At 54.4% G+C, this 23269-nt stretch overlaps 8 protein-coding genes across 8 annotated transcripts; 5 read left to right on the top strand and 3 right to left on the bottom strand.

The window, feature by feature from the left end:
• Positions 1-252: 252 nt before the first annotated feature.
• Positions 253-1539, bottom strand: MAM_06030 (Acyl-CoA N-acyltransferase; the record flags this gene model as incomplete). The annotated part of the gene is made up of 1 exon (XM_040824828.1): positions 253-1539. One exon carries the CDS (start codon positions 1537-1539, stop codon positions 253-255), a length of 1287 nt encoding a protein of 428 aa, XP_040677248.1.
• A 966-nt stretch (positions 1540-2505) lies between these two features.
• MAM_06029 (ABC transporter, transmembrane domain, type 1) lies at positions 2506-6863 on the top strand (the record flags this gene model as incomplete). The annotated part of the gene is made up of 2 exons (XM_040824827.1): positions 2506-6100; positions 6175-6863. 2 exons carry the CDS (start codon positions 2506-2508, stop codon positions 6861-6863), a joined length of 4284 nt encoding a protein of 1427 aa, XP_040677247.1.
• Positions 6864-8536: 1673 nt separating this feature from the next.
• MAM_06028 (Major facilitator superfamily domain, general substrate transporter) lies at positions 8537-10531 on the top strand (the record flags this gene model as incomplete). The annotated part of the gene is made up of 1 exon (XM_040824826.1): positions 8537-10531. One exon carries the CDS (start codon positions 8537-8539, stop codon positions 10529-10531), a length of 1995 nt encoding a protein of 664 aa, XP_040677246.1.
• A 327-nt stretch (positions 10532-10858) lies between these two features.
• On the top strand, positions 10859-11428 carry MAM_06027 (uncharacterized protein; the record flags this gene model as incomplete). The annotated part of the gene is made up of 1 exon (XM_040824825.1): positions 10859-11428. The coding sequence occupies one exon, from the start codon at positions 10859-10861 to the stop codon at positions 11426-11428; it is 570 nt and encodes a 189-aa protein (XP_040677245.1).
• A 909-nt stretch (positions 11429-12337) lies between these two features.
• On the bottom strand, positions 12338-15711 carry MAM_06026 (DDHD domain-containing protein; the record flags this gene model as incomplete). Its single annotated transcript, XM_040824824.1, has 8 exons — positions 12338-12473; positions 12522-13280; positions 13337-14035; positions 14092-14779; positions 14833-14866; positions 14921-15000; positions 15059-15401; positions 15451-15711. The coding sequence occupies 8 exons, from the start codon at positions 15709-15711 to the stop codon at positions 12338-12340; spliced, it is 3000 nt and encodes a 999-aa protein (XP_040677244.1).
• Positions 15712-17443: 1732 nt separating this feature from the next.
• Positions 17444-18347, bottom strand: MAM_06025 (Zinc finger, RING/FYVE/PHD-type; the record flags this gene model as incomplete). Its single annotated transcript, XM_040824823.1, has 3 exons — positions 17444-17475; positions 17544-18130; positions 18217-18347. 3 exons carry the CDS (start codon positions 18345-18347, stop codon positions 17444-17446), a joined length of 750 nt encoding a protein of 249 aa, XP_040677243.1.
• A 420-nt stretch (positions 18348-18767) lies between these two features.
• MAM_06024 (uncharacterized protein) lies at positions 18768-19595 on the top strand (the record flags this gene model as incomplete). Its single annotated transcript, XM_040824822.1, has 1 exon — positions 18768-19595. The coding sequence occupies one exon, from the start codon at positions 18768-18770 to the stop codon at positions 19593-19595; it is 828 nt and encodes a 275-aa protein (XP_040677242.1).
• A 1305-nt stretch (positions 19596-20900) lies between these two features.
• On the top strand, positions 20901-23235 carry MAM_06023 (fimbrin; the record flags this gene model as incomplete). Its single annotated transcript, XM_040824821.1, has 5 exons — positions 20901-20923; positions 20990-21197; positions 21300-22003; positions 22065-23137; positions 23204-23235. 5 exons carry the CDS (start codon positions 20901-20903, stop codon positions 23233-23235), a joined length of 2040 nt encoding a protein of 679 aa, XP_040677241.1.
• Positions 23236-23269: the final 34 nt, after the last annotated feature.

Here is a 23269-nt window from a genome sequence, read left to right as displayed (position 1 = left end):
AGCGCGAACAGGACGTTCAGCGGGTGCACGTTTGTTCAAAGCACGGTGCAAAATGGGTTGTCCATGGGCAAAATATAGCTTCATTTGGGCCTGGTAGGCTTTGGTACGGGCAAGGTAAGCAACAGAGCTTCTTTTAAAAGATTGTTTCCAGAGATATACCCGACAGTACCCACAAACTTCACGTTGTATGTTTTGGTTTGTAGTATGCAGCATGGATGGCGGCTTTCCTTGGCGCTGCTTCACAAGACTACGCTATAGAAAGTGACCTGCTTGGAAGAAGCGGTCCCGCTGCAAGGCAACCAGCATGGACGTTTTGTGTGGCAGATGGAACCGCTTTTTCTTCTCCAACGGGGCGAACCTCTCTAGGATCTTGACGTTTGGCTGGTCGTGCTGGGGCTCGCGAATAATCTGCTTTGTACGCGGGTCCCGCAAGAACGCGAAGTGCATGATTGAACAATTGGCGGCTTGATAACGCTTCCCACCGCGGAATCTCTCCTCTCCGACCAGGAAATGAACGTTCTGGTCGTGTTCACCGACCACAATGTTGCAGTTGGAACCGATAAAGCAAGTCACATTGTCCTCCATGACGAAGCCAATCTCCGTGTAGCCGGCAAGCTGGCCATCCCACTCAAAGACGCACGACATGGTATGCGGATCTTCGAGCTGCGACGCGAGGTATCTGCGATGGTGGTCGTCGGGACCACGCTCCCTCCATCCGGCGTTCACGCGATCCGAGTTCTGCCACCTCGCGTAGGCTTCAAAGTGCACAGGGTTACTGGCATCGATGTGGTAAATGCGCAGGTGCTCACCGAGGTCAACAATGTAGCGAGAGTAAATCAGGGTCCCAGGAGCAGGCTTGGGCGGCCGCACAGGGTGAACGGTGCAGACATTGCCCTTGCGTGTGAAGCCAATTTGGCTGGGAAAGCTGCCATTCGTGCCATTGAAGCCGGGGAACTGCGTGACCTCGGGGCGGCTGCGAATCCAGTTCTGGGAGTCTGGTGCTCCGGCGCCTTGCCAGAAGGCCTCACGGTGAACCCAGAAGATGGCGTCTTTCGGAACCACGGTCGTCGTGGAGCCGTTCTGGGAGAAGGGAGAGATGACTCCCAAGCCAGTACATCGCAAATACTCCCCGAGCAGCTGACTGTTGACGGCAATGGCAACAAGGTCCTTCTCTCTGAGCTGAGGGTGAAGCCATAGAGCGTACACGGCAGCCCATAGAAGTGCCGGGTCCTCCTGTCCGGCTTTGCCTCCAAATGAGACTAGCGATGCGTCATTGTTGACAATGTCAAACTGCAGTAGGCTGTCATACTCGCTCACATTGTCATTGACCATCGCCGGCGATACTCTGACTTTTGTGTCGGCTGTCGTCCAGCGAGCCAAGGGCATTGGAAAATTTGCTTGGCCGACTTCATACGCGACCGACTTGCCTGACGCAGTTGCGTCAATCCACAATTCATATTTGCCATCGGGCAGTTTAAAGGAGATCTTGGTTTGCTCTTGCGGCGGCGCAGATTCCGGCTCTTTGTTTACGCTGCCCATGGCTAGTTACTGGAGGTTATGATGTTGGTCGGATTATCAGGGACTTCAAGGTGGGTTGCTCACTTAAGTGCGGTCAATCACCTGAATGAGGAACCGGTTGATGTATTTGCCAGCCAGGTGCTCGAAAAGAAAGAAAAAGGAGAGAAGATATGTAGAATGTCTGGGAGTGTGATGGAGAGCGAGTTGGTAGCATCACTCACTGCAAGCACGTCACAAGGCAGGGAGGGATGAGTATCTGCAAGCTCCCAACGAAAGAATTGTAGCATAGAAAGAAAGAAAAAGAGAGAAGGAGGGGCGGCAGATATCGCTTGTTGGATGCGAGGGTTGGAATAACTTGGAACAAACTTTTCTACGCCGACATGGGTGGGAATAAGCACGAGTCTGAATGTTGATGATCCTGAACGACTATTGGCGGTTCGCATGGATGTACGTACCAGAAAAACAGTTAACCTCTTTTGACTCATGCGAAGTCGATCAATTCCCTTGTCTGTGTCAACACGTAGTTCTATTGGATAATTACGACAATGGCTAGCTGCTCCCATGTAGAAGAGCCCACCAATCGTTTGTTAAACCAAATGTCATGCTCGCACTGTGCTCTCGTCATCATCCGCCTTCCTTGGTGGCATGGATTGCATTGCATGGCTGGGAGCGCGTTATCTCGCAGGACCTTTCAAACATGACAACCAATGAGGCAAGTGATGCCGAGCTGCAATGTCGGCTGGAGTCTAGACTGCAGTCTTCATCCAAGTTTTGGCTCCGCAACCGGTGAGTGCCTCAGCCCGGGACTCCGTACCGAGTGGTTCGTGTCGCCTCTCGATCCTCCGTTTTGTCTGGACTCGGGTGCATGTGCCGTATGTGAGTGGACTCTTGTGTCGGGACTGACCGTGAACATGACCGTACGCTGAAAAAATTCTGTACATTTGCATTCGCCAATCCTCGCCAATTCCAATCAATGCCAACAACGCCATGGCAAGCGTCGACGGGAAGACGTTTCCCCCCAGGAAGTGGTACAGGAGGGTCCCTTTCTTGTCACAGAAACCAATCGAGACGAGGCTCACGCAACGGCATGTCGATTCAAAGCCAGCATTCTCTTCGAGTAGGGCGGAAAATGGAGAGGGCACCGACAGCCATGCACATGAGACCGAAACGCCAGAATCGAGGGCCGACCTGCTGTCCGTCATCACATTCAACTGGCTGGGCACACTACTGCGGACGGGATATAGTAGACCCCTTCAAACTGACGACCTTTACGACCTTCCCAGCACCAGGTTGGTCATCGACCACGCCCGTCGCCTCGAGGAGTCGTGGGCCGCGAGGCGCGCGGCGAACAAACAACGTCGTCTTCCTGCGCGTTGGCTCTCCTGGATACACTGCTGGACAAGAAGGACGACAGACGCGACTATCCTGACACTTTCTCTAAACGACATCTGCTTCCGATGGTTCTGGTCGGGGGGGCTGCTCAAGATGTTGGGCGACTTGACGCAGATGGTGTCACCACTGCTCATCCGCTTCCTCATCAACTCGCTTAATGATCCGTCTCGGCAAGCATATCGATCAGGCTTTGGCTTTGCCGTTGGCTTATTTGCGGTCCTGGCCCTTTCTATTGTCTCCAATGTACACGGCTTCTACCGATCTGCTTCGACCGGACTTTTGCTACGAGCAGCTCTTATGCACGTAATCTACCGCAGGTCAACAACTCAACTCACCGAGCGAGCAAGGTTGAAGGACGACCTGGGCGCAGGAAAACTGATGAGCTTGATGAGCGCCGATGTGACACGTGTGGATTTTTGCTGCAGCTACTTGCACTCTGCGTGGACAAGCATTCTCCAGATCATCCTCTGTCTGGGCCTTGCCATCTGGACATTGGGATACAGCGCACTGCCTGGCTTCGGCTTGTTGGCGTTGCTTTACCCTCTGCAGTCGCTCATGATGAATAATCTCTTCCGACTCCGTCGACACAGCATGCCTTTTACCGACGCTCGTGTCAAGGCCGTCGTCGAGGCCGTGTCGGCCATTCGTCTCGTCAAGACGAATGCATATGAGAAGAGCCTGCTATCCAAAATTGGAAAACTGCGTTCTGATGAGGTCGTTTACATCCGCAAGAGAATGTTGCTGCGGGCCCTCAATATTGCCGTCTCATTCACGGCGCCTACTCTTGCATCCGTGGTCAGCATCGTGTGCTACGGGGTCGTCACTGGAAGTGACATGCAAGCCGGTGTAGTATTCTCGGGTCTAGCCTTCTTTCTACTCATGAGGGCTCCCCTTGGTGCCTTGCCTATCGCCATTTCTGCAATTGCTGACGCGCGAGCAGCGTTGGAGCGTCTATCCATGTTCATGGTTGCCTCTGACGAGGCCGCTGCATGCGATGCTGCGTTGCGCAAGGAGCTCGCTCAGAAGAGCCGGGAAGCAGGGAGTGGTTGTGTTATTGAGGTTGAAGATGCCGTGTTCGCCTACCACGATGATGAACAGTTCCTGGCGGATGACAGCGACAGCGACAGCGTCATTGGCGAAAAGCCCCCTGCCGTTCCATCTCAGAGACTGTACATTGACTCGCTCAAGGTCAGAAAACACCAACTGGTCGCCATTGTTGGCCCTGTGGCTTCTGGGAAATCTTCAGTCTTTAGGGCACTTCTAGGCGACATGCATCTCGTCGAGGCACTTTCATGCTCCATCAACCTCGACCTCTCCGTGGCCCGGCAGCTGGCCTTGGCACCGCAGGTGGCCTGGCTGCTTAGTGAAACCGTGAGGGAGAACATCGTCTTCGGCCGGCCGTTTGATGCAGGCTGGTACGACGAGGTCCTCCGTCGGTGTTGCTTGCACCAGGACCTCCACATGCTGTCTGACGGCGACATGACTGTTGTGGGCGAGAAGGGAGTTTCTCTCTCAGGGGGCCAGAAGCAACGAATCAGCCTTGCCAGGGCTGTATACGGTCAAAGCCAACTCTTATTACTGGATGATTGCTTCTCGGCGCTCGACGCTCATGTGGGCGCTCGTGTATTCGACAGCGTTGTCAATCAGGCGCGCAGAAACAACGAGTGTACGATTGTTTTTATAACACACTCCATGGCTTTAGCCCGCCAGGCCGATCATATTGTATACATGGATAAGGGACGCACTGTGGAACAGGGGTCGTTCGACCATCTTGACAGCCTACGCGGACCATTCCACGACTACATTGGGTCATCAATGGCGCAAGACTCGAGCTTGCATCAATCTCCAGAGACCAAACAACCTGCTGACGCTGACAGAAACGCGGAGGTCCCTCCGGAGGGCGAAGACGAAGCAAGCCACGCAAAACCGCCAGACAAAAACAACGAGGAAGAAAAGGCCACCTCTGCCCCGACAGGCTCAAAAAAGCCAGGCACCCTAGAAGAAAGAGGCAAAGAAATTATGCAACACGAGGAGCGACTGATCGGCACGGTCAGCGGAAAGACATACCTGCGTTACATGGGGCTTGGAAACGCATGGCTCACGGTGCCCTTACTCTTGGCAGCCATAGCCATGTTCCAAGGAACCAGCGTTGTCTCCCCCCTATGGCTTAGTTGGTGGCAGACTAATAAGTTCCCGAGCATATCGGAGAGCGCATACATGGGAGGTTTCGCTGCGTTGGGTATCGGACAGTCTCTCGGCCTGTTCCTCACAAGCAGCGTGTTTGCCATCTTTTGCTTCTGGTGCTCCAACCAACTCCACGCCGCGGCTCTCTCTGGCGTACTATTTGCCCCCATGGCCTTCTTCGACACAACACCTCAAGGACGTATTACGCATCGCTTCAGCAAGGACATGGATGCCGTGGATAACGTTGTCGGCGAGCAGTTGCGAATCTTCATCTCAACACTGGTACAGGTTATGGGCACCATTATTGTCGTCAGCATTATCCTGCCCGTCTTCTTGGCTATTGCCGGCGGTGTCCTGCTCATGTATATCTGGACCGGCATGTACTATCGTCCTTCCTCACGAGAGCTACGCCGTCTCAACAACCTTCTTCGAAGCCGTGTTTACGAACACTTTGGCGAGTCCTTGTCTGGACTGCCCACCCTCAAGGCCTTTGGCGTTGTGGAGCGTTTCGTTGATGACAATGCTGCCAAGATTGACACGGAGAACAAAGCCTACTGGCTCTCTATTGCCGCCATGCGCTGGCTCAACCTTCGTCTCGATCTTTCTGGTGCCATCCTCGTGCTGGGAGTAGGTCTGTTGGTTGTTGGGCTTCGCGACACCATTGATGCCTCCTCTGGGGGCGCAGTGTTGTCGTACATGGTCACTGCCCAGGCTGCGTTCGGTAACATGATTCGCTTCAGCGCCGAGATTGAGAGTAACATGAACTCGGTCGAGAGGATGCTTCATTACGCGTATGGCATTCAGCAGGAGCCTGCGCATGATGTCAAGAGCGTAGACAAGCGCCTCAAGGAACAGGAATGGCCAAGAAAGGGACATGTACGGTTCCAGTCAGTCACTCTCAGCCATCGCCCCGGCCTGGATCCAGCGCTCAGAGGCGTGACGCTTGACGTCGGGCCTGGTGAAAAAATTGGCATTGTGGGGAGGACCGGTGCAGGCAAGACAACGTGTAAGTCTTTGGCGACGAAAATACATGCATGTACACAGATCCGTGATGGGTCGATACTAACAAACTGTCTTCAGTGATTACCTCTCTTCTCAGGCTTTGCGAGCCCACAAACGGACGAATCATTATTGACGGCACGGACATCCATACGGTCGGTCTGCATCTGTTGCGATCACGCTTGTCCGTCATCAGCCAAGACGCGGTGCTTCTAGCCGGCACGATAAGATATAACCTCGATCCATTCCAGCAATACGACGACGTCTGGCTGGCAAAGTGCCTGCGCACGGTTGGACTCGGCGGCGAGCAGAGTGACACCAAAGCCATCAAGTCGACTGGCGGGGTGGTAAGCGAGTCGAGCGATACTGGAAAGAAGCGCATTCACGACGGCTCCATCCTCGACCTTGACTTCGAAGTCAAAGAGAACGGAGCGAACGTATCCCACGGTCAACGGTCGCTCATCTCCATCGCTCGCGCCCTCGTCAGACGATCCAGAGTGGTCATCCTCGACGAGGCAACAGCCTCAATTGACGGCCGAGCCGATAAGCAGCTTCAGGCGATGCTGACCGAGATCATGGCGGATGCCACAGTCTTTACCGTAGCGCATCGACTCGAGACCATCATTGACTCCTGTGACCGGGTCCTGGTAATGGACCGCGGCCGAGTCGCCGAGTTCGACAGCGCACCGAATCTGTACGCCAGGCCGGACGGCTTGTTCAGGGCGTTGTGCGATGCCGCCAAGATGACGGTGGCGGAGGAGAAGAGTTGATTACGGAGCTTTGCGTTCCAGCTGCACGTATAGATGGAATCATTAGAACTGAAGCATGAGACCAATGTCCTGATAGATACTTGGCGACTGTTTTCCTGATGACATGATGTCCAGATACCCTCCAAAATCGAACATGTGCCTGCGGTAGCAAGGATTTTGATCAAATGATTGTTTTATTAGTCCGAGCATATTCACGGGCACAGACGACATTTTCACATTCCGGAGTTGTTGCGTTTCAAGCAAAGAGACGCAACGCAGCCAAGCAAGGCATGGGTCATGAATGCATGCATGTCACGACAATCCTGCAAAACACCGACCCTGGCTAGGAGGGCTTGACTTGCAGAGTGTGCGGATGAAGGATCTTGATGGCTTCTTGGAAGAAGGCCGGGGCTCGGGAGGATCCCGCCTTGGCTGGAGCTGGTTACGGCTAGGGATGAGAATCGGGGCTAGCTGTGGGATATCATGTTGTGTGAAATAATATGCCGTGCGTGTCCGAATGGTTGTCAGAGCGGTGGTGAATTGAGCTCTCCCCGCCACCAGGGGATGCATCCCGAACCGAAGCCAAGGAAAAAAAAAAGCAGGTCAGAAGCCTCCTTGCTTGCATGCACCCGGAACATAACGTCATGTACTGCCATTTTGAGGCCCCACGAGCGTATCCGCGGCCATGCCGTTGACTAATCTTGGTCATGGGGGGAGAAAATTTTAAGAAGCTTAAACGCATGTCATGTCAATAAGCCCTTTGTGGGCATGAGACCGCTCGTCTCATGTATACGTAGTGTGTTGTTACGGCGCCGCCGGACGTTAACTCGTTACGTCGCACACGACATGATGACGCAGATACGCACGGTGATGCAACCTCGCATCTCGCATCGAGAACTTGTCCAGACGTGACAACTGCCCATCATCTAGGGCTGGTTGGCATTTGGCCTGATGGATTCTCTTCTGTTGGGAACTTGGCATTTTAGTTGTTGGGCGAACCGGACATTGGTGGGTGTCGGTGGTGGCCCATGCGTTTATCAGATTCGAAGCGAGGCGTGGGGCAAGAGCCGGTGTGAGCGTAGTAACAATCTCAGGAAGCGCCCTCTTGATGTGAGCCAAATGCTCCGAGTCGTTTGACCACCTTGTGGGAGATCACCAGTTGGCGCGCTGAACACGTTCGTCCCGCATTCCGCGGCACAGGAAGGAGGGTTGGCCGAGCGTCGAGATGCGCCCCCGCACACCCCCCCCAACGGCCCCACAGCTTATCAGATGCGGCTAACTAAGGTGGAGTCGAGTCTGGTTGCCCGAACACGATGCCAGACACTTGACCGCGCAAGGCAGGAGCATCCGATCCTCGTCATGCCGCAAAGGTTTTTTTTTTTTTTTTTTTTTTTTTTGCCTTGCCGCGCCAAGGATCCAAGCCATCATGTCTGGGGCTACACCGTGGCACCGTAGTTTCTTCCATTTTGGTGTCGACACTGCAAGGGCTCAACGTTGCGTCGGATTGCCCCCAGGAGTCCATGTGGTGGGAACACCACATACTGCCTGACCACTTCACACGTTCACATGTCTTGGTTTTTCACCAGAGCCCCGGCGTCCCGTTGAAATACCCACGCGACCGCCATGCTCGATCTCCGTCTTCCTTCTTCTATCCACAACCCTTGACCTCGCGACATCAGGAGATATAGCCAAACATGCCGACGCCCCCCGGCCACAAACAGCTCGATGCCAAAGACGCTGGCGAGTCCACCAAGACTGCCGTTTCCGAGAACATGTTCCAGCGGACGAACAAGCCGGGTGAAGCCCTCGACGACTCCTCGTCCAATGAGGCCAACTCGCGACGATACTCGGCCAAGCCTGCCGACAACTCCGGCTCCGACCCGGACAGTCACGAGGAAATCGGCGTCAACAGGGTCGAGGCCTTCAACAGGCAGCTGTACCAGTCCGGAAAGAGGGGAAAGCTGCTGCTCTGGCTGCTCGCCATCTCCATCGGGCTGACCATGTTTGCCTACGCCCTCGACATGGGCATCACCACGGGCATCTTCAGCACCTTGGCCACGTCCAGCTTTGGCGTCCACAGCGAGCTCGGCGCCGTCAGCACCGCCAGCCAAATCATCCGTGCCGTCAGCAAGCCCTTCATTGGCAAGTTGGCCGACATCACCTCGCGGCCGACGACCTACATCGTCATCCTCGCCTTCTATGCCGTCGGCTTTGCCGTCGCCGCCAGCGCCCGCGACTTTGCAGCCTACACGGTGGGCATCTGCTTCACCTCGGTCGGCAAGTCGGGTCTCGATCTTCTCAGCGACATCATCGTCGCCGACTTGACGCCTCTCGAGTGGCGAGGCTTCTTCAGCGCCTGCCTGTCCCTTCCCTTTGTCGTCACGGTGCCCGTCAACGGCTTCATTGCCGAGGGCTTCGTCGACAACTGGCGATGGGGCCTGGGCATGTTCGCCATCCTCGTTCCCGCTCTCCTCATCCCCGCCATCATGACTCTTTACTCGATGCAGCGCCGCGGCGAGAAGGCTGGCATGGTCACCATGGCCGACTCCAAGGATGTTCGCACCGGCGCCGCCCGTGCCTCGCCCAAGAGCTTCCGATATTGGGCCAGGCTGGCCTACCAGGGCCTCATCGACATTGACATTGTTGGTCTCGTCATTCTCGGTCTGGCCTTCTCCCTGATTCTCCTGCCCTTTACCCTGGCCAAGAAGTCTCCAGGCGGCTGGGGCGACTCCAGCATGATTGCCATGTTGGTCACGGGTTTTGTCTGCCTCGTCATCTTTGTGCTCTTCGAAGTCTTCCTGGCCCCCAAACCCATCATGACGAGGCGCATTCTCCAGAATCGCGCCTTCGTCGCCGGCGTCGTTATTCACACCTTTAACCAGATGGCCTCTTCCGTCCGCAACACCTACTTCTCGTCCTACATCTTCATCATCAAGGATTGGACAGTCTACCAGTGGACCATTTTCCTGGGCATCACCACCATGGGCCTCTGCTTGGTCGGCCCCGTCGTGGGTCTGGTCCACCGCGTCTCTCACCGCTACAAGACCCTCATGGTCATTGGTGCCGCTGCCAAGATTGTTGGCTACGGCATCCTCGTTCAGTCCAACGGGAACATGACTCAGGACACTGCCCGCCTTGTTTCCGCGCAGCTCATCTTCTGCCTCGCCTCCCTCAACATCGTCGGTGCCCGGGTTGGTGTCCAAGCCTCCGTTCCCCACGAGGATGTCGCCACCATTATTTCCATCATCACCCTGTGGTCCACCCTGGGATCCAGCATCGGCAGCGCCGTAGCTTCCGTCGTGTGGACCAACCAGATGCTTGACCAGATGCGCGAGGAGCTTCCCGGCGTCCCTGACAAGACTATCCTCAAGATTTACGGGAACATCAAGACGCTTCGCACCAAGTACGGTTTCATGGACCCCATTCGCCAGGGTTCCATCCGTGCCTATGCCATTGTCAACGGTCACATCACCGTTGCTTCCGTCTGCCTGGCCGGTATCCCTCTCATTGCCTCCTTCTTCATGCCCAACTACTACCTCGGCAAGCAGCAGAACGCCGTAAACAACAAGGGTCTGGATGGCCAGGTCGTTGATGTGCCGGATCAGCGTGGGGACAGGGGCGAGTTGACCGCTTCCAAGCCCGAGCCTGTGTCTCTGTGGCAGCGGGTGCTTGCCTTGTACCGCAGCTGAGAGGGTTTCAAGACCTTGAGCCCCTGAGCGCGCCAGCCAAGGTTCATAGTGTAATATGCAATCATTTAATCACTCGTCCATCATTGCGGTTGAAACTGCCCGTTCTTCACGAAGCGTGAATGTTTTGTAAATTTGTGTTTCCCTTGAGAGGACAAGCCTCATTCATCGACCCATCTGCTCCCCTGGCCACGTTGATGTTTAATTCCGTGCGTAATAAGTGCTGAAAAGGCTCGTTTGCACGGCATCTACTTGGGCACGTACGTAGACGTACGTAGACGTACGGAGTAGGTAGGTATGTGTCAAACGGGGAAACGAGTTCTTCAAGGCATGCACACCGAAAAAAGAAAGAGAGGGTTTTTGAGAGAAGAAGAAGGAAAAGAAGGAAAGTTCAAGAAGAAAGATTATCCGTCACAGGTCCAATCCGACGAGACGACATCTCTGGCTCTGGCGGTGGTCGTCGGGGACGCCCCCACCCCCACCCAGGGGCGTGGCCGCATGCATGCACGTGGCACAGCTGACCCCCCGATTCGCAATCTTATCAGATCCTCTGATAAAGAAGCCACACCACACGCACCGCAGGCCGATCATCCCGATACACAAGACCGCCACTCCCACGGTGCAAGACCGGATCCCCGAGCCAAGGAGCCTGGGCCAGAGCAGCCAAGGATCAAAACGTCTCCCAACGCCCACCGTTCCTCGCGAGCCCACCGGCCGGCCAGCCCGCCGACGCTGCCGTCGCACGACCCTTGCCGTCCATCCATGGAGTACGTGCGTCTGGCGGCTCGGGCTCGTAATTCCGAGCTGGGCCAGTCTCGTGCCCCGTCAGTATCCGTGGACGGTGACGACGCCCCGCTGATTTTGGGCCCCGGCGGTGTGCTGGACCCCTTGACCCCTTGACCTGACCGTTGGGCTGGGAGGGCAATCTGGCACTGTACAGGTTCGCGCGTGTTGCATCTACCCGTTGGGCATGGCGCAGCGTCACACTGCCCATTGCTTTTTTTTGAAAGGCGCGGCGGCCACGCGGGTGGGTGTATGAAAATACACAATGGGGTGCAGGTAGCCGCCACCGGGTCAAATATAGCGGTGGTAGGGGACCCCTCGTTTCAGATCCGGCGGGAGACGCGGCTGTCGCATACATCCATCTGGCGTCGAGATGAGATGACCATCCTGCCTGCGTCGGCTGGCGCACCAGACTGCTCGCGCACATGGCACATGGTGGATGTGTCCCGCGTCTGTACGCACAGGAATCAAGACCGTCTCGTCCGTGCTGATTCGTCGCCTCCATGCTGCGGCATTTCAGACCACGGCGGCCATTTCTCGTGCGGCGTCTCCTATGCGTTGGAAGAGAGGATGCAGGGAGGGTCCTTGGCGTCGTTGCCCAAGTCGAGGCCGTCCACGTCCCGTGCGGGATGCCCGCGAAAACCTTTGTAGACTTGGCACAACAGACCACGTCAGACTGCGGAGCCGAGTCTTTGATATCAGTTTCTTGCCGTCACCCTTGGCGACAAGGACGTGCGCTGCGTGCATGGCCTCCATGGCGGCAGCCGCGGAAGCGTTTCCCCCGAGTGTCAACTTCAAGCGCCGTGCTAAACGTGATACAATCACGCTGCTCTGGAGATTGCTGGGAGGCAGGCCGGGAGGCTTCCGACAAGGCTTGCAAGTAGTCATGCCCATGTGTCACATTATCTTCGGCAGCTAAGAGGCTCTATACAGAGGGGCCAGACACGGCCTGCCACTCGGGCAACTGGCACATGCGGCCTAGATGAGCCATCTCAGGCTGTCGCCATCGTGACTCGGTGCAAGTGCCTAGTTTCCTTTTGTATTTCTGCCCACCGGCTTTCCGGACAACAGCTGAGACAAAACAAAATGTGTGACGTCTTCATCTCCCCAGTAGCTCATGTGTGATGCAATCGTGTTGATTGGGTTAAAGTCCAAAGCGCTCCTGTACCGAGGTTAGCACGTCTTCGTTGGTCATTGACGGCATACTTACTCCTGGATGTTGTAGTCGACACGGCCGTTTCTGTTGAGCGCCCGCACCTTGGCCTCCTCCGCCCGCAGCTTTCGAGCTTTGCGCGACTCGTCATTGAGGTGGCTCATCGCCTCGTTCCCATGTGCCGTGTCGTGCCGCTTCTGGAACGTTGAATACAGCGTCTCCAGCTCATCGTCAATGAGCGTGACCGAGTTGCCGTTGTCGCTCACACGTCGCCCTCTGACCGCCGCTTCAGCCAGTTGCCTCTTTCTTTCAGCTGATTGTTCTGCCGCCTCCTGACTGCCGGTCGCCTCGCCCTTCTTGTCTCCATGGCGCTGCTCCTCTGTGCCAAGACGCGCAACCTCCTCGCTGGTGATCCCGAGACTGCGATTCAGTATATTGCTGGCGAGTCCAGCGCTTAGGCTGGACCATATGCCGCTGACACTCTGGCCGACTTTGGCTCCAATGCCGGTTAATCCTTGCGGTGCGACATTGCCAAAAATTCCCTTCTTGGTGTAGGGAAGGGCTTGTGGTTTCAGTGAGGCCATGGCAGGGGAAATCAGCGGTTCCATTCTGTAACTGATGGGATCGGACGGGTGGAAGATGTTGAAGAGCTGCTCCGCCTTGGGACACGAAACTGACGTCGATAGACCACTGACTGGAGAAATGCTATCCAGACCTGTACCTGCGGGGGTTGTCAAGAACGGGTCATCGGTGTACTCAGCGTTCGGCAAGCTTTTTGAAGCCAAGCCATGTGGCGATGGGCGGGCAGCAATAGTCCTGAAGCCATTAGTAACTGGTCCATCAACAACGTTGAGGAAAACCATGCGACCTACCTTCCCTTGAGCATCTGGAACAAGCCGACGGGAGACCCAAGGCAGAAGAAATTTGAGGCGTCGAAGTCGAACTCCAGCTCTTCGTCCTTTGGTCTGATATCAGGCCGGTTGTGCGAGGGCCAGAATCGAAGCGGGCGGCGGGTATCATCAGGATCCGTCTCCCTCTGACGACAGAGAACGTCAAAGAAAATGGCAGAGCCTAATGAGTGGCCCATAAGGTGCACTTTTCCTTTAAACTCAGGGTTCCTCTCTTGGAAGAGTTTCAGAATTCGGTTAGTCTCTGCCACAACGGCTCTGGAAATTTCTTCTCTGTATGAGCTTTGATAGAGCAAGATGTCGAGCGCGAGGTCTGAGATTAGGGATCGGGCAAAAGTAACTCCCTCGACGGTTATGTCTTCGAGTGATGGGTCTAATTGGTGGTGGTCAATATAGCGTTTGACAACCGGCTCAAAGTCGGAAGGCTCACAATTATCATCCTCATCTGTAACATCGCCTAAATCGTGTTCGCCTTTCTTCTGCCGTTGCCTTGGGAACTCAATGAAGTGCCTCCAGCAAACCGGAAGTACTTGCACTCTGCAGTTCCCCTGACCAGCACCAAGTTCAGAGTTAAGCGCCTTCAAATCCGCTGAATTGCTGTAGACAGATTTCATATTCTTGCGCAACACGTTTACATCGTGAACAAAGTTTAAGCTTTCCATGCTATTGAGCAATGAAGTCAGCGCACCATCCAAGACGCATTTCATCAAGAAACTTACCGTAAACCTAGTCGTTGTCCAATGCCGTGAGTTACAAGAACCAAATGCTCAATTTCTCGGCCCTGAGCTTCTCCATCCCGTGCATTGTAGTCGTCTTCTATTTCCTCTTCTTCGCGTTGTCTGATTTGTTCCTCGGTTTTCCCAGTAATGCGACCCTCGCTCTCCATAAAAGAAGACAATCGCCGTTGCAGCTCTGCATCCCGTTCTTGGGTCTCCTTCTGTACAATTTGGCTATACCCCAAGTCTTCCAAGGGGTCTCCTGTGGTGGGAGGGGCTGATCTTCTATTTACGAGCTTTTGTCGTTCATGCAGGCCCAGAGTACTGGGGTTTTCCTTCGCGGCCTTGGTGTCCTGGGCTTTTTTCGGTTCAGAATATCCTCTAATCAACTTAACGCCGCTCATATATCCACCACCGGCGAACCGCTCATACACCGAGGCAGCTACCCATGAGAGCATACCATCAGTAGTCATCCAAGCGGTTTTTTCATCCTGATAGGTAGCAACATTGTTCATGTAAGCGCCAAATAGACGATACGTTGGCAGTTGCGGTTGCGGCGACTGGGCAGTACCCGCCGGTGGCTTTTGAGCGCTAGTAGTAGCCTCTGGGGGCTCCTGATCTGCTGCTTGAGGCTCTTCTGCTTTAACAGACCCTGCGGTATCCTTGACTTCAGACTTGCTTCGGAGACGACCTGAGATGACCGTCAGCATGATTTGGCAACAATGCATTTTGTCCACTACCCACCAGGAAGTAGCCATGGCTTGGTTTTCAGATAGCCCTGGTTTCATTAGGACACACGCCACTGCACCTGCAAAACGGCGCGAATGCCTACCTCTTCTAGCTGGGCTGCAAGGTTTTCTTCGCAAGGTCTTAGACCTGAGCCCTCTTGGAAGAACCAGGTGCCACGCCGCACTAGCCACAATCGTTAGCACACGAATACTTAATGGTGTAGGCTGAGCGACTTGCCAACCTTCGTAACTTGGCCCAAGCCAATACACAGGGGTAAGCTCCCTCTCCTCAATGTTGATATCGAACAAGTAGTCCTCATTGACAGCAACCCGCGTATGGCCCCGATATGAATCGTCAAGGGCGCCAGCATTCTCGAATTTGGATCGTTTTGAAGGGCGGTTTTGAGAGTCTCTCGTTGAATTGTTTTTATCCTCTGCTGCTTCCAAAAGCTTCTGATACCGTGCTTCCGTCCTCCGCGAATCAGACTCGGAGAATGCTGCAAACTTCTTCGGCCGAACAGGCGGCTTTATTTCCTTCTCTTGCTTCTGTGGTCCCTTGGTCAACCTCGGTTTTCGTTTCGGCACCTGAATCACGTTACTTCCAAGACTTTGTCGTGGGGGTCCGCATACTCACATCGGCCGCATGAAACCACTGCACGTTTAACGTCGGACAATCCTTGGGGTACGTCCTAAAGCTCTGTCCATAAAACGGCGTGATTGCATGGTCGGCCGAAGCAGTTGCCTTGGGCGCAGCAGCCCCATCAAACGCGGCTATGCTCGCTGTGTTATCCGGTGTGGGCGTAGCCGTGCGACTACTCGACCACGGATAGATGACATCGACCGCGGAGCTCAAGTACGACTTGTCGAGTTTCTTGTCGCCGGTTCCGGGAGTCATCTTCGGCGGGCGGGCTCCAAAAGATAGCCATACGACGGGTTGCAAAGTCGACCACGCAGTGAGACGAGAGGCAAAGAAGGGGCGGTGCCGGTACCGCGAGCGCAAAGCGCATCTGGCCCCAACGCGTAGAGCCAACGTGGCGAAGCTTGCTGCCCGAGAACGGGACCGGAACTACGGTATTTGACGAGTATCTGGATAATTTGAGTTTATTCCGAGGTCGAAGGGCGATAAGGAAGCCCCGTGGTGAAGCCGTTTAAGTTTAAGGTCAATCGACCTGACTGGCAGTTGGACAACAACACCTGGCCGGGCCGGCAAGTGCAAATTACAGCCGGCATGTGTTCGGCCTGCCTCCAATATAAGAACATCCAAAAGCAGCGAGTGGGCCCGCCGCCTGGCTCCCGCACAGGCGATTGGTTGCTTCAACTTATTTCGCATCGCCGCTCTAGGTCTTGGCAAAGTATAAACCTGCTCAGGTGAAACAAGAATTGGTCTGTCAAACGATACCACGAGGTAATCACAGGGGCATGACAGAGTCCGTTGGTGTAACGAGGGCTCAGTCACAGGAGTGTGGCTGGAGCAAACGACTCAATTCACCCATCATACCGTACGGTTCTGAGGTGCTGGGTTCATCTACGAACGGCCCCGGCCAACAAGGGCTATATATAAGAAGATGCCCATTGTGACCTGACCCGGCTGACTGAGGCATGTGGGGTTGATGCCTCGTGTCCTTGTTGGGTCTTTGTGCCTAGATGCCCGGGCCGGCGTGCGGCCAATGAGGGTATCGTGATAGCTGCAGCCTTTGTGCATGGCAGCAAATCATGTGGTTGAGGCTCTTGACCGCAAGTTCCGTGCAACCCTTGGCATAGTGCTGTGTAGTATTGAATAACCATGCATCGATTAGATCACTTTGTTAAATAGAAGAAGTAGTTTCAATGGCTGTTCATTCCTTAACCCACAACACTCACTCACGTTGGGGGATATTCTCAGTATCAATACATTTTCAGCCCTTGTATAGCTAGCTCCACAACATTATCCACTCGTAATTCGGCGCTTATTCCAACACACTTCACGCTTTCAATATCTGATAAAGAAGACAAAAAAAATATCAACAACAACAGGTGAGCATCGCTTCGACCATCAAACTATTGTCAAGACCAAAGCGCTCCGGTCACAGAGGGTATGGGTGGGCGAGGAATTGGAATGGCATCAGACGTCCAATAGCGTCATCATCGCCGGTGCCAACAATACGGCCTCGCGCCCGAAACCCTCGAACAAGCTCTGCGACATCAGTTGATACACCCCCGCAACTCCAGATGCTACATCATAGCTGCCTGGCTGGAAGCGGTTTTATAGCTCTTCTTGAGCCTCAACCTCAAAAGCCGCATCAAGGTTGCCAAGTTAGTTGAAGATTCGTAAGAGAAGAAACACCCCTTCAATCTTTGCGTATGCAGTTTAAGGTTTGACTTATAATATTGTCTAGTGCCTCAACGCCAATTTAGAGATGCAAACAAAGAGGCCAACAATGCCGCCTGCTCCAACATCAGCCCGCCAAATGCCAGCTGTGCTATGTGCATCATCCCAAATATCAACGCCACATTGGTCTTCGTTTTCACCATGCCGCTTCATTTGCTGTTTTCAATAAAAACCACAGAACTCGGGGTGGACCGACGTGCCTCCGTTGCAGCCACCAGCCAGCCCGTGTCTTTCCATTGTCCCATTGCCTTCCTTGAAGTTAGGCATCAAGTCCGTAATTCGCGGCAATTCCTGTACGCCTTCTGTAGCTATCCTTCACGGGTTTAAAATTCCCGCATCTAGCAACGCCGACCACATACCCGGGTTCTGCTGGGCTATAGTCCCCGCCAGGCGGTCCTGGGCGTCCTTCAGGCACCGAATGTCCCCGCTAGCATCGACATTGAGACGCCCCAAGCCGACGCGCTCGGCAGTCTCCCGCACCATACCGGGGAAAACGTCGGTAGAAACGGCAGACGACAGCCACAGCAACGCCCACACAATCTCCTCTCGCTGATTCTCAACAGCCAAATGAAGTCCACTTTGCATTCCTGCCAAAGGGTCTTGGTAGCGAATAATGTTTCCAATGTCCATGCCTTGGTCACTCGCGACTCTCAACAATTCGATTAGGCCGGTAATGTCACCCTCGGTACACATGATGTGTAATGCTCTGGCGGGACGCACCTCGGGGTGTTTCTGAACATGCGCCTCTTCAGTTATGGAATCCATGATGTCGAGGTCCTTTTGCACGCCGCCTTCATTTGTATACTGGGCTAGGATGGCAGGAGGAGGAGCGTCGCAAGACTGGTTCGCAGATGAGGCGCTGGCCTCGTCTTTAGGCAGATATGTATCACAGCTGGGGCATTTCAGAGATTCGACCAATGAGGGCGCTTCCTCCATGAGGCATTCCCTGGGACAAAGAGTCAGCTATGCCTATGCCATAAACGATAGAATGGGCAATGATGCGCGGGCTTCTACGGAGTACTCCGTACTTACCAGTGAAAATGGCATCCGCAGCCGAGTTCCAAATCGTCGGGCACGGTCCTCGCAGTCTCGGTGTCGTCATCGTCGGCATCGTCGTCCAGCCTGAGAACGAGTGGCTCGTTGCAAATGTTGCAGCTTGACATTATCGAAAGGAAATATCCGGGAAGCAAGTCGGACTGGAGTCGAGATATTTTGAGCACGGTTGACCAGTTAAAATAGTTGGTCTGGCCGTTGGTCCGCATCCAATCAGCACGGCTAGTTCCAAATGAAAATTGTCTATTTTGGGAGGCGGCTGAGTCTCCTCCGTAATCGATGAAGTAATGAAACGGTGCAACCAAGTTAAATTTTTGGGGGGGATCCAGGTTCAATGTTTCTGACTTTGACCCGTAGAAGTGGACTCCAGACGGAAGCTGCTGATGGAACAGCAACCACCGAGCTGATGTCAGGCGCGGCTGCGCGGGGGGACGGGGACGCCCAGCAGACTGCAGACTGCAGACTGCCGCTCCATCCACCACCGCCCACGCCTGAAGTTTATTCATCAATCATCCTTGTCGTCTGCTTCCATGCACGACCATCTCCGCAACCTGGTCCGCAGGGCGTTTCTGAGCAGGGAGAAAACGCGCCGCCCTCAGCAGCCGCGCCAAGCTGTACGACCGCGATCAAGGCCACTTCTTCCACTTCCACTTCTCACAACCGAAGATGGCCGTTTTGAAAAGCTCGCTGTTTCGACAAGTAGTTACGGCTTGTTTCACCGGCTGCCTCTGGAAATCCGCCACATGATTCTTGCTGAGGCGTCCGGCTACCGCACCGTCCACATCGACCTTGCCTTTGACAACCCGCTGGTAAGACAGCCAAGTCTCGCAGCTTCATCCGGCAGCTCGCCAGACAAATCCCGGCACTGCGGTCTTGGTATCAGCTTGGTCCCGGACAAAAGTCAACCGAAGCAATGGCAATGGTTCGCCTGCGTGTGCCACCGAGGCGCAGAGTGGACGGCCGCAGAGCGAAAGGACAACTGGCAGGACCTTGGTCGCGCGATTGGACTGCACGACGACGAATGTATCAAGGGCACTGTCTGCTGGTGCGGTACAGAGGCGTCCCAAGGCGTCGGGGGTGACTCGTGCTTCCTCGGCATCATGGGCTGGCTTTTGTCATTCCGCAGTGCTTGCGTCGAGGGCCTCGAGGCTCTCTTCTCTACCAGCACATTTCAATTCTCCGGCCTGGACCTCCAGCTCCATCTCCCTAGACTGATATATCCTCGCTTGCTGCGCCCGAATTATCAGCCTGGAGCTTCTCTGGGGCGATCACGAGCGTCTCCTTGGACAGCACCCTCTGGCCCGGGAGCTGTGAAATCCATCTCCTGCCGGGCAGGGAGAGGATGGGACACTGCGTAGGCTGTGTCGAGCCATCCTGGAAGCTTGCCCGGACGTTCAGAAGCTACACATCGTCATACAGTTCTGGGTGACACCCTCCGGGGAAGAGCATGCCGAGCACGACCGTCTTCCGTATTTTCAGCGCAACGTTTTGGGCCCCTTTGAAGACATGCTGCGTCGCCTGGACCCTGGGGGTGAATTCAACTTGACGGTTCCTGGTGGGGTATGGCTTTTGCTATTCCGAGATGATTACTCTCTGGGGGGCCATGACCTCGTGTATGAGATGGATACTCCGGTCACTGGACGCTTTCTAAAGTCGTTGCCGACAAGTGGATCGACTGGACGAGCGCTCAGTTACTGGATATGCAGTGGTTGGAATGATAAGCTGTGGCTAATGCCCTCGCATTACTCGGAATACGATAAACTTTGGGGCCGGCAACCTGCTTAAGACTTGGCGTTAGGCACCATTGCGACTTGAGATTGACGCATTGGATATTAATCGGCGTTGCTTTTTGCTACTCCCAAGAGGCTCAACAGCCTTGCGCTATAGACGACAAGCAACTTCACAGGACAAGTTAGAAGGTTCCATACAGAGTACGTCTAGAGACAAACACTCTGTGCAGTGCTGCTGGACAAAGGCAGCGATTTCAGCATTCAAAGCAAGGATATCCGCTCGCAGTGATGCGAGACCAGTATGCGACCCAAAGATATCCGTCAATAGATGGATACCCGATGGACTGGGATTTGCGAGATCTGAATCCAGAGGATCACCTCGGGGCAATGAATCGGTCGTCTGATCCAAGCACCGTTGATAAGGCTCATGCTCCTGGATTATCTGCGTAGTTGGATCAAACACTGTTGATAAATTCAGGTTCCATCAGACTGGGGAGTGGGGAATCTCTTCTCTGCCTTCGCCTCTGCAAAGGGACAAGAGGCGTGGTCACCAGCAGCTGCGTCTGGTGGGGTACTCCGTATGTTACGTACATGCTGCGCGTGTGCACCACCACATGCCCCCCGCTCTGTCCTCCGCGCAGCTCCCGCGCAAGGATGAAAAGACGTCAAGCCAAGCCTTTGTGTCTCGCAACGATTCACGAATCCGTCGTCATCCCCACCACGCCACCTTACCCTCCCTCCCTCCCTCGTCATCCTCCTCCGTCACACTCCCAGCTTACCAGGAAAACGAAAACACACGACGGCGCGCAGAAACCAAGCCGTCTCCGTCTCGTTCCTCACGTCCCCCCTTCCAGGCTTCTCACAGTCACAGATTATTAGTTCCCCCGCTTGCCCATCCATCCATCGCAACCCCTCAGCTCTTCAACCCCCACCATGAATGTCCTCCAATTGCGAAGGTGCGTTTCGATCCCCGCCCACCTGCCGTCCCTATGCGCTGTGCTGACAGCCGTTGTTTAATCCAGAAAATTTCCTCAGCTGGCAGATGAAGTCACCTCGCTATCCGGCAACTTCCAACGTCTCGACATCGACGGCAAGGGATACTTGGACGAAGCTACCGCCATCAAGGCCACTCAGCAGAGTGAGAATCAGCCGTACGATGTCGTGCGACAGGCTCTCAGGGAAGTTGAGCTGGACTCTTCGCGACGCGTAGAGCTTGAAGATTACCTCGGAGTACGTCTTGTCCTGTCGCCCCGACACTCGGCTGCTGCCACACAAATCCGTTGTCTGCTTCCATGTTGCTATGATGCAGCACCGGCTAATCACAAACTCCAGCTCATTACCAAACTTCGCGACTCCTCGCCAGCTCAGAAACGACTTTCCACGGGCCTCCAGCCAGCCAGCCCCAGCGGCGTTGTAGCTCAACGCACTGGCGGACTCGGGCAAGGACACGTATCCAAGAGCAGCGTCGGCGGCAAGATTCAGGTCCAAGGGTCCAGTGCAAATGTCACCCACACGATTGATGAGGATGAAAGGACCGAGTTCACTCGCCACATCAACGCCGTCCTGGATGGTGACGCTGATATCGGCAACCGTCTTCCCTTCCCGACCGATACCTTCCAAATGTTTGATGAGTGCAAGGATGGCTTGGTCCTCGCCAAGCTGATCAACGACAGCGTGCCTGACACCATTGACGAGCGAATTCTCAACATAGCCGGCCGCAAGACCAAGTCTCTCAATGCGTTTCAAATGACCGAGAACAACAACCTCGTCATTGAATCAGCCAAGGGTATTGGCTGTTCTGTCGTCAACATTGGTGCAGGAGACATCATCGAGGTCCGTGAGCACCTCATCCTCGGTCTCATCTGGCAGATTATTCGACGAGGTCTTCTTAGTAAAATCGACATCAAACTCCATCCTGAACTGTATCGCCTCTTGAGAAAAGGCGAGGAGCTTGAGAAGTTCCTTCGTCTGCCTCCCGAGCAGATCCTGTTGCGATGGTTCAACTACCATCTCAAGGCCGCCAACTGGCCCAGGAGGTTTGTCCACGTGCCGGCTTTGACTTCAATCTGGAAATCATCTAACTTTTCATCTCTTTAGTGTTGGTAACTTCTCCGATGACATCAAAGATGGTGAAAATTATACTGTCCTCCTCAGCCAAATCGGTCGCGAGTACGGATGCACCCGTGCCCCCCTCAATACCACAGACAATCTCCAACGTGCCGAACAAGTCCTTCAAGAAGCTGACAAACTTGGCTGCCGTAAATTCTTGACCCCAAAATCTCTTATTAGTGGTAACTCCAAGCTCAACCTCGCCTTCGTCGCCAACCTCTTCAACAACCATCCTGCTCTCGAACCCATCACAGAAGAAGAAAAGGTCAAGGTCAAAGTGGAAGATTTCGATGCCGAAGGCGATCGCGAAGCCCGCGTATTCACCCTCTGGCTCAACAGCCTTGACGTACGACCCCCCGTCGTATCCTTCTTCAACGACGTCGGCAATGGATATGTGCTCCTGCAAGCCTTCGACAAAATCATCAAAGGTAGTGTAAACTGGCGCGGTGTGCGCAAACCCAGGTCTCTCGACAATGACCCCACCAAGAACAACAGTCCACAGATTGTCAATCCCGATGACGACGAGTCAGAAAGCGAGCACTTGGAGAGAATCCTCGACATGGAGCTCTTCCAGGCTCTGCAGAATACAAACAAAGTCATCGATCTCGGTAAACAGCATGGCATGAGCCTCCAAAACACTGAAGGCTCCAATATTACAAGAGGTGACAGAACACTTACCTTGGGATTCGTATGGCAGCTTATGCGAAAGGACATCAACGTGACACTCTCTTCACTCGCTCAGAAGCTCGGTAAGAAGGAAATGACCGATGAGATCATGGTTGACTGGGCAAACAAGATGGCTCACAAGGGCGGCCAAAAATCGTCCATACGCAGCTTCAAGGACCGGTCCATCTCATCCGGCGTGTTTCTGCTGAATGTGCTCAAAGGCATGGAGAGCAGCTACGTCGATGACGAACTTGTCACGGCAGGTGACAATGACGAGAGGGCCTACATGAACGCCAAGTTGAGTATCAGCATTGCCAGAAAGATGGGGGCGACCATTTGGTTGGTCCCCGAGGATATTTGCCAAGTCCGTTATAAATTGGTGACTTCTTTCGTTGGTAAGTCAGAAATCGCCTCCTTGGTGATACCTGCGACATGTTTAGAGTGTGGCTGATTATGCGTAGCTTCTCTGATGGCGACACATGAAAAGTTGTAAATGGTATTTATCGGGCCGCGACGGTTACGGGATA

This window comes from Metarhizium album (genome assembly GCF_000804445.1).
Source record: "Metarhizium album ARSEF 1941 chromosome Unknown scaffold_17, whole genome shotgun sequence".
Lineage (NCBI taxonomy): Eukaryota > Fungi > Ascomycota > Sordariomycetes > Hypocreales > Clavicipitaceae > Metarhizium > Metarhizium album.
Note: the sequence above shows the minus strand (reverse complement) of the source record. Positions and strands in the feature narration are given on the sequence as shown.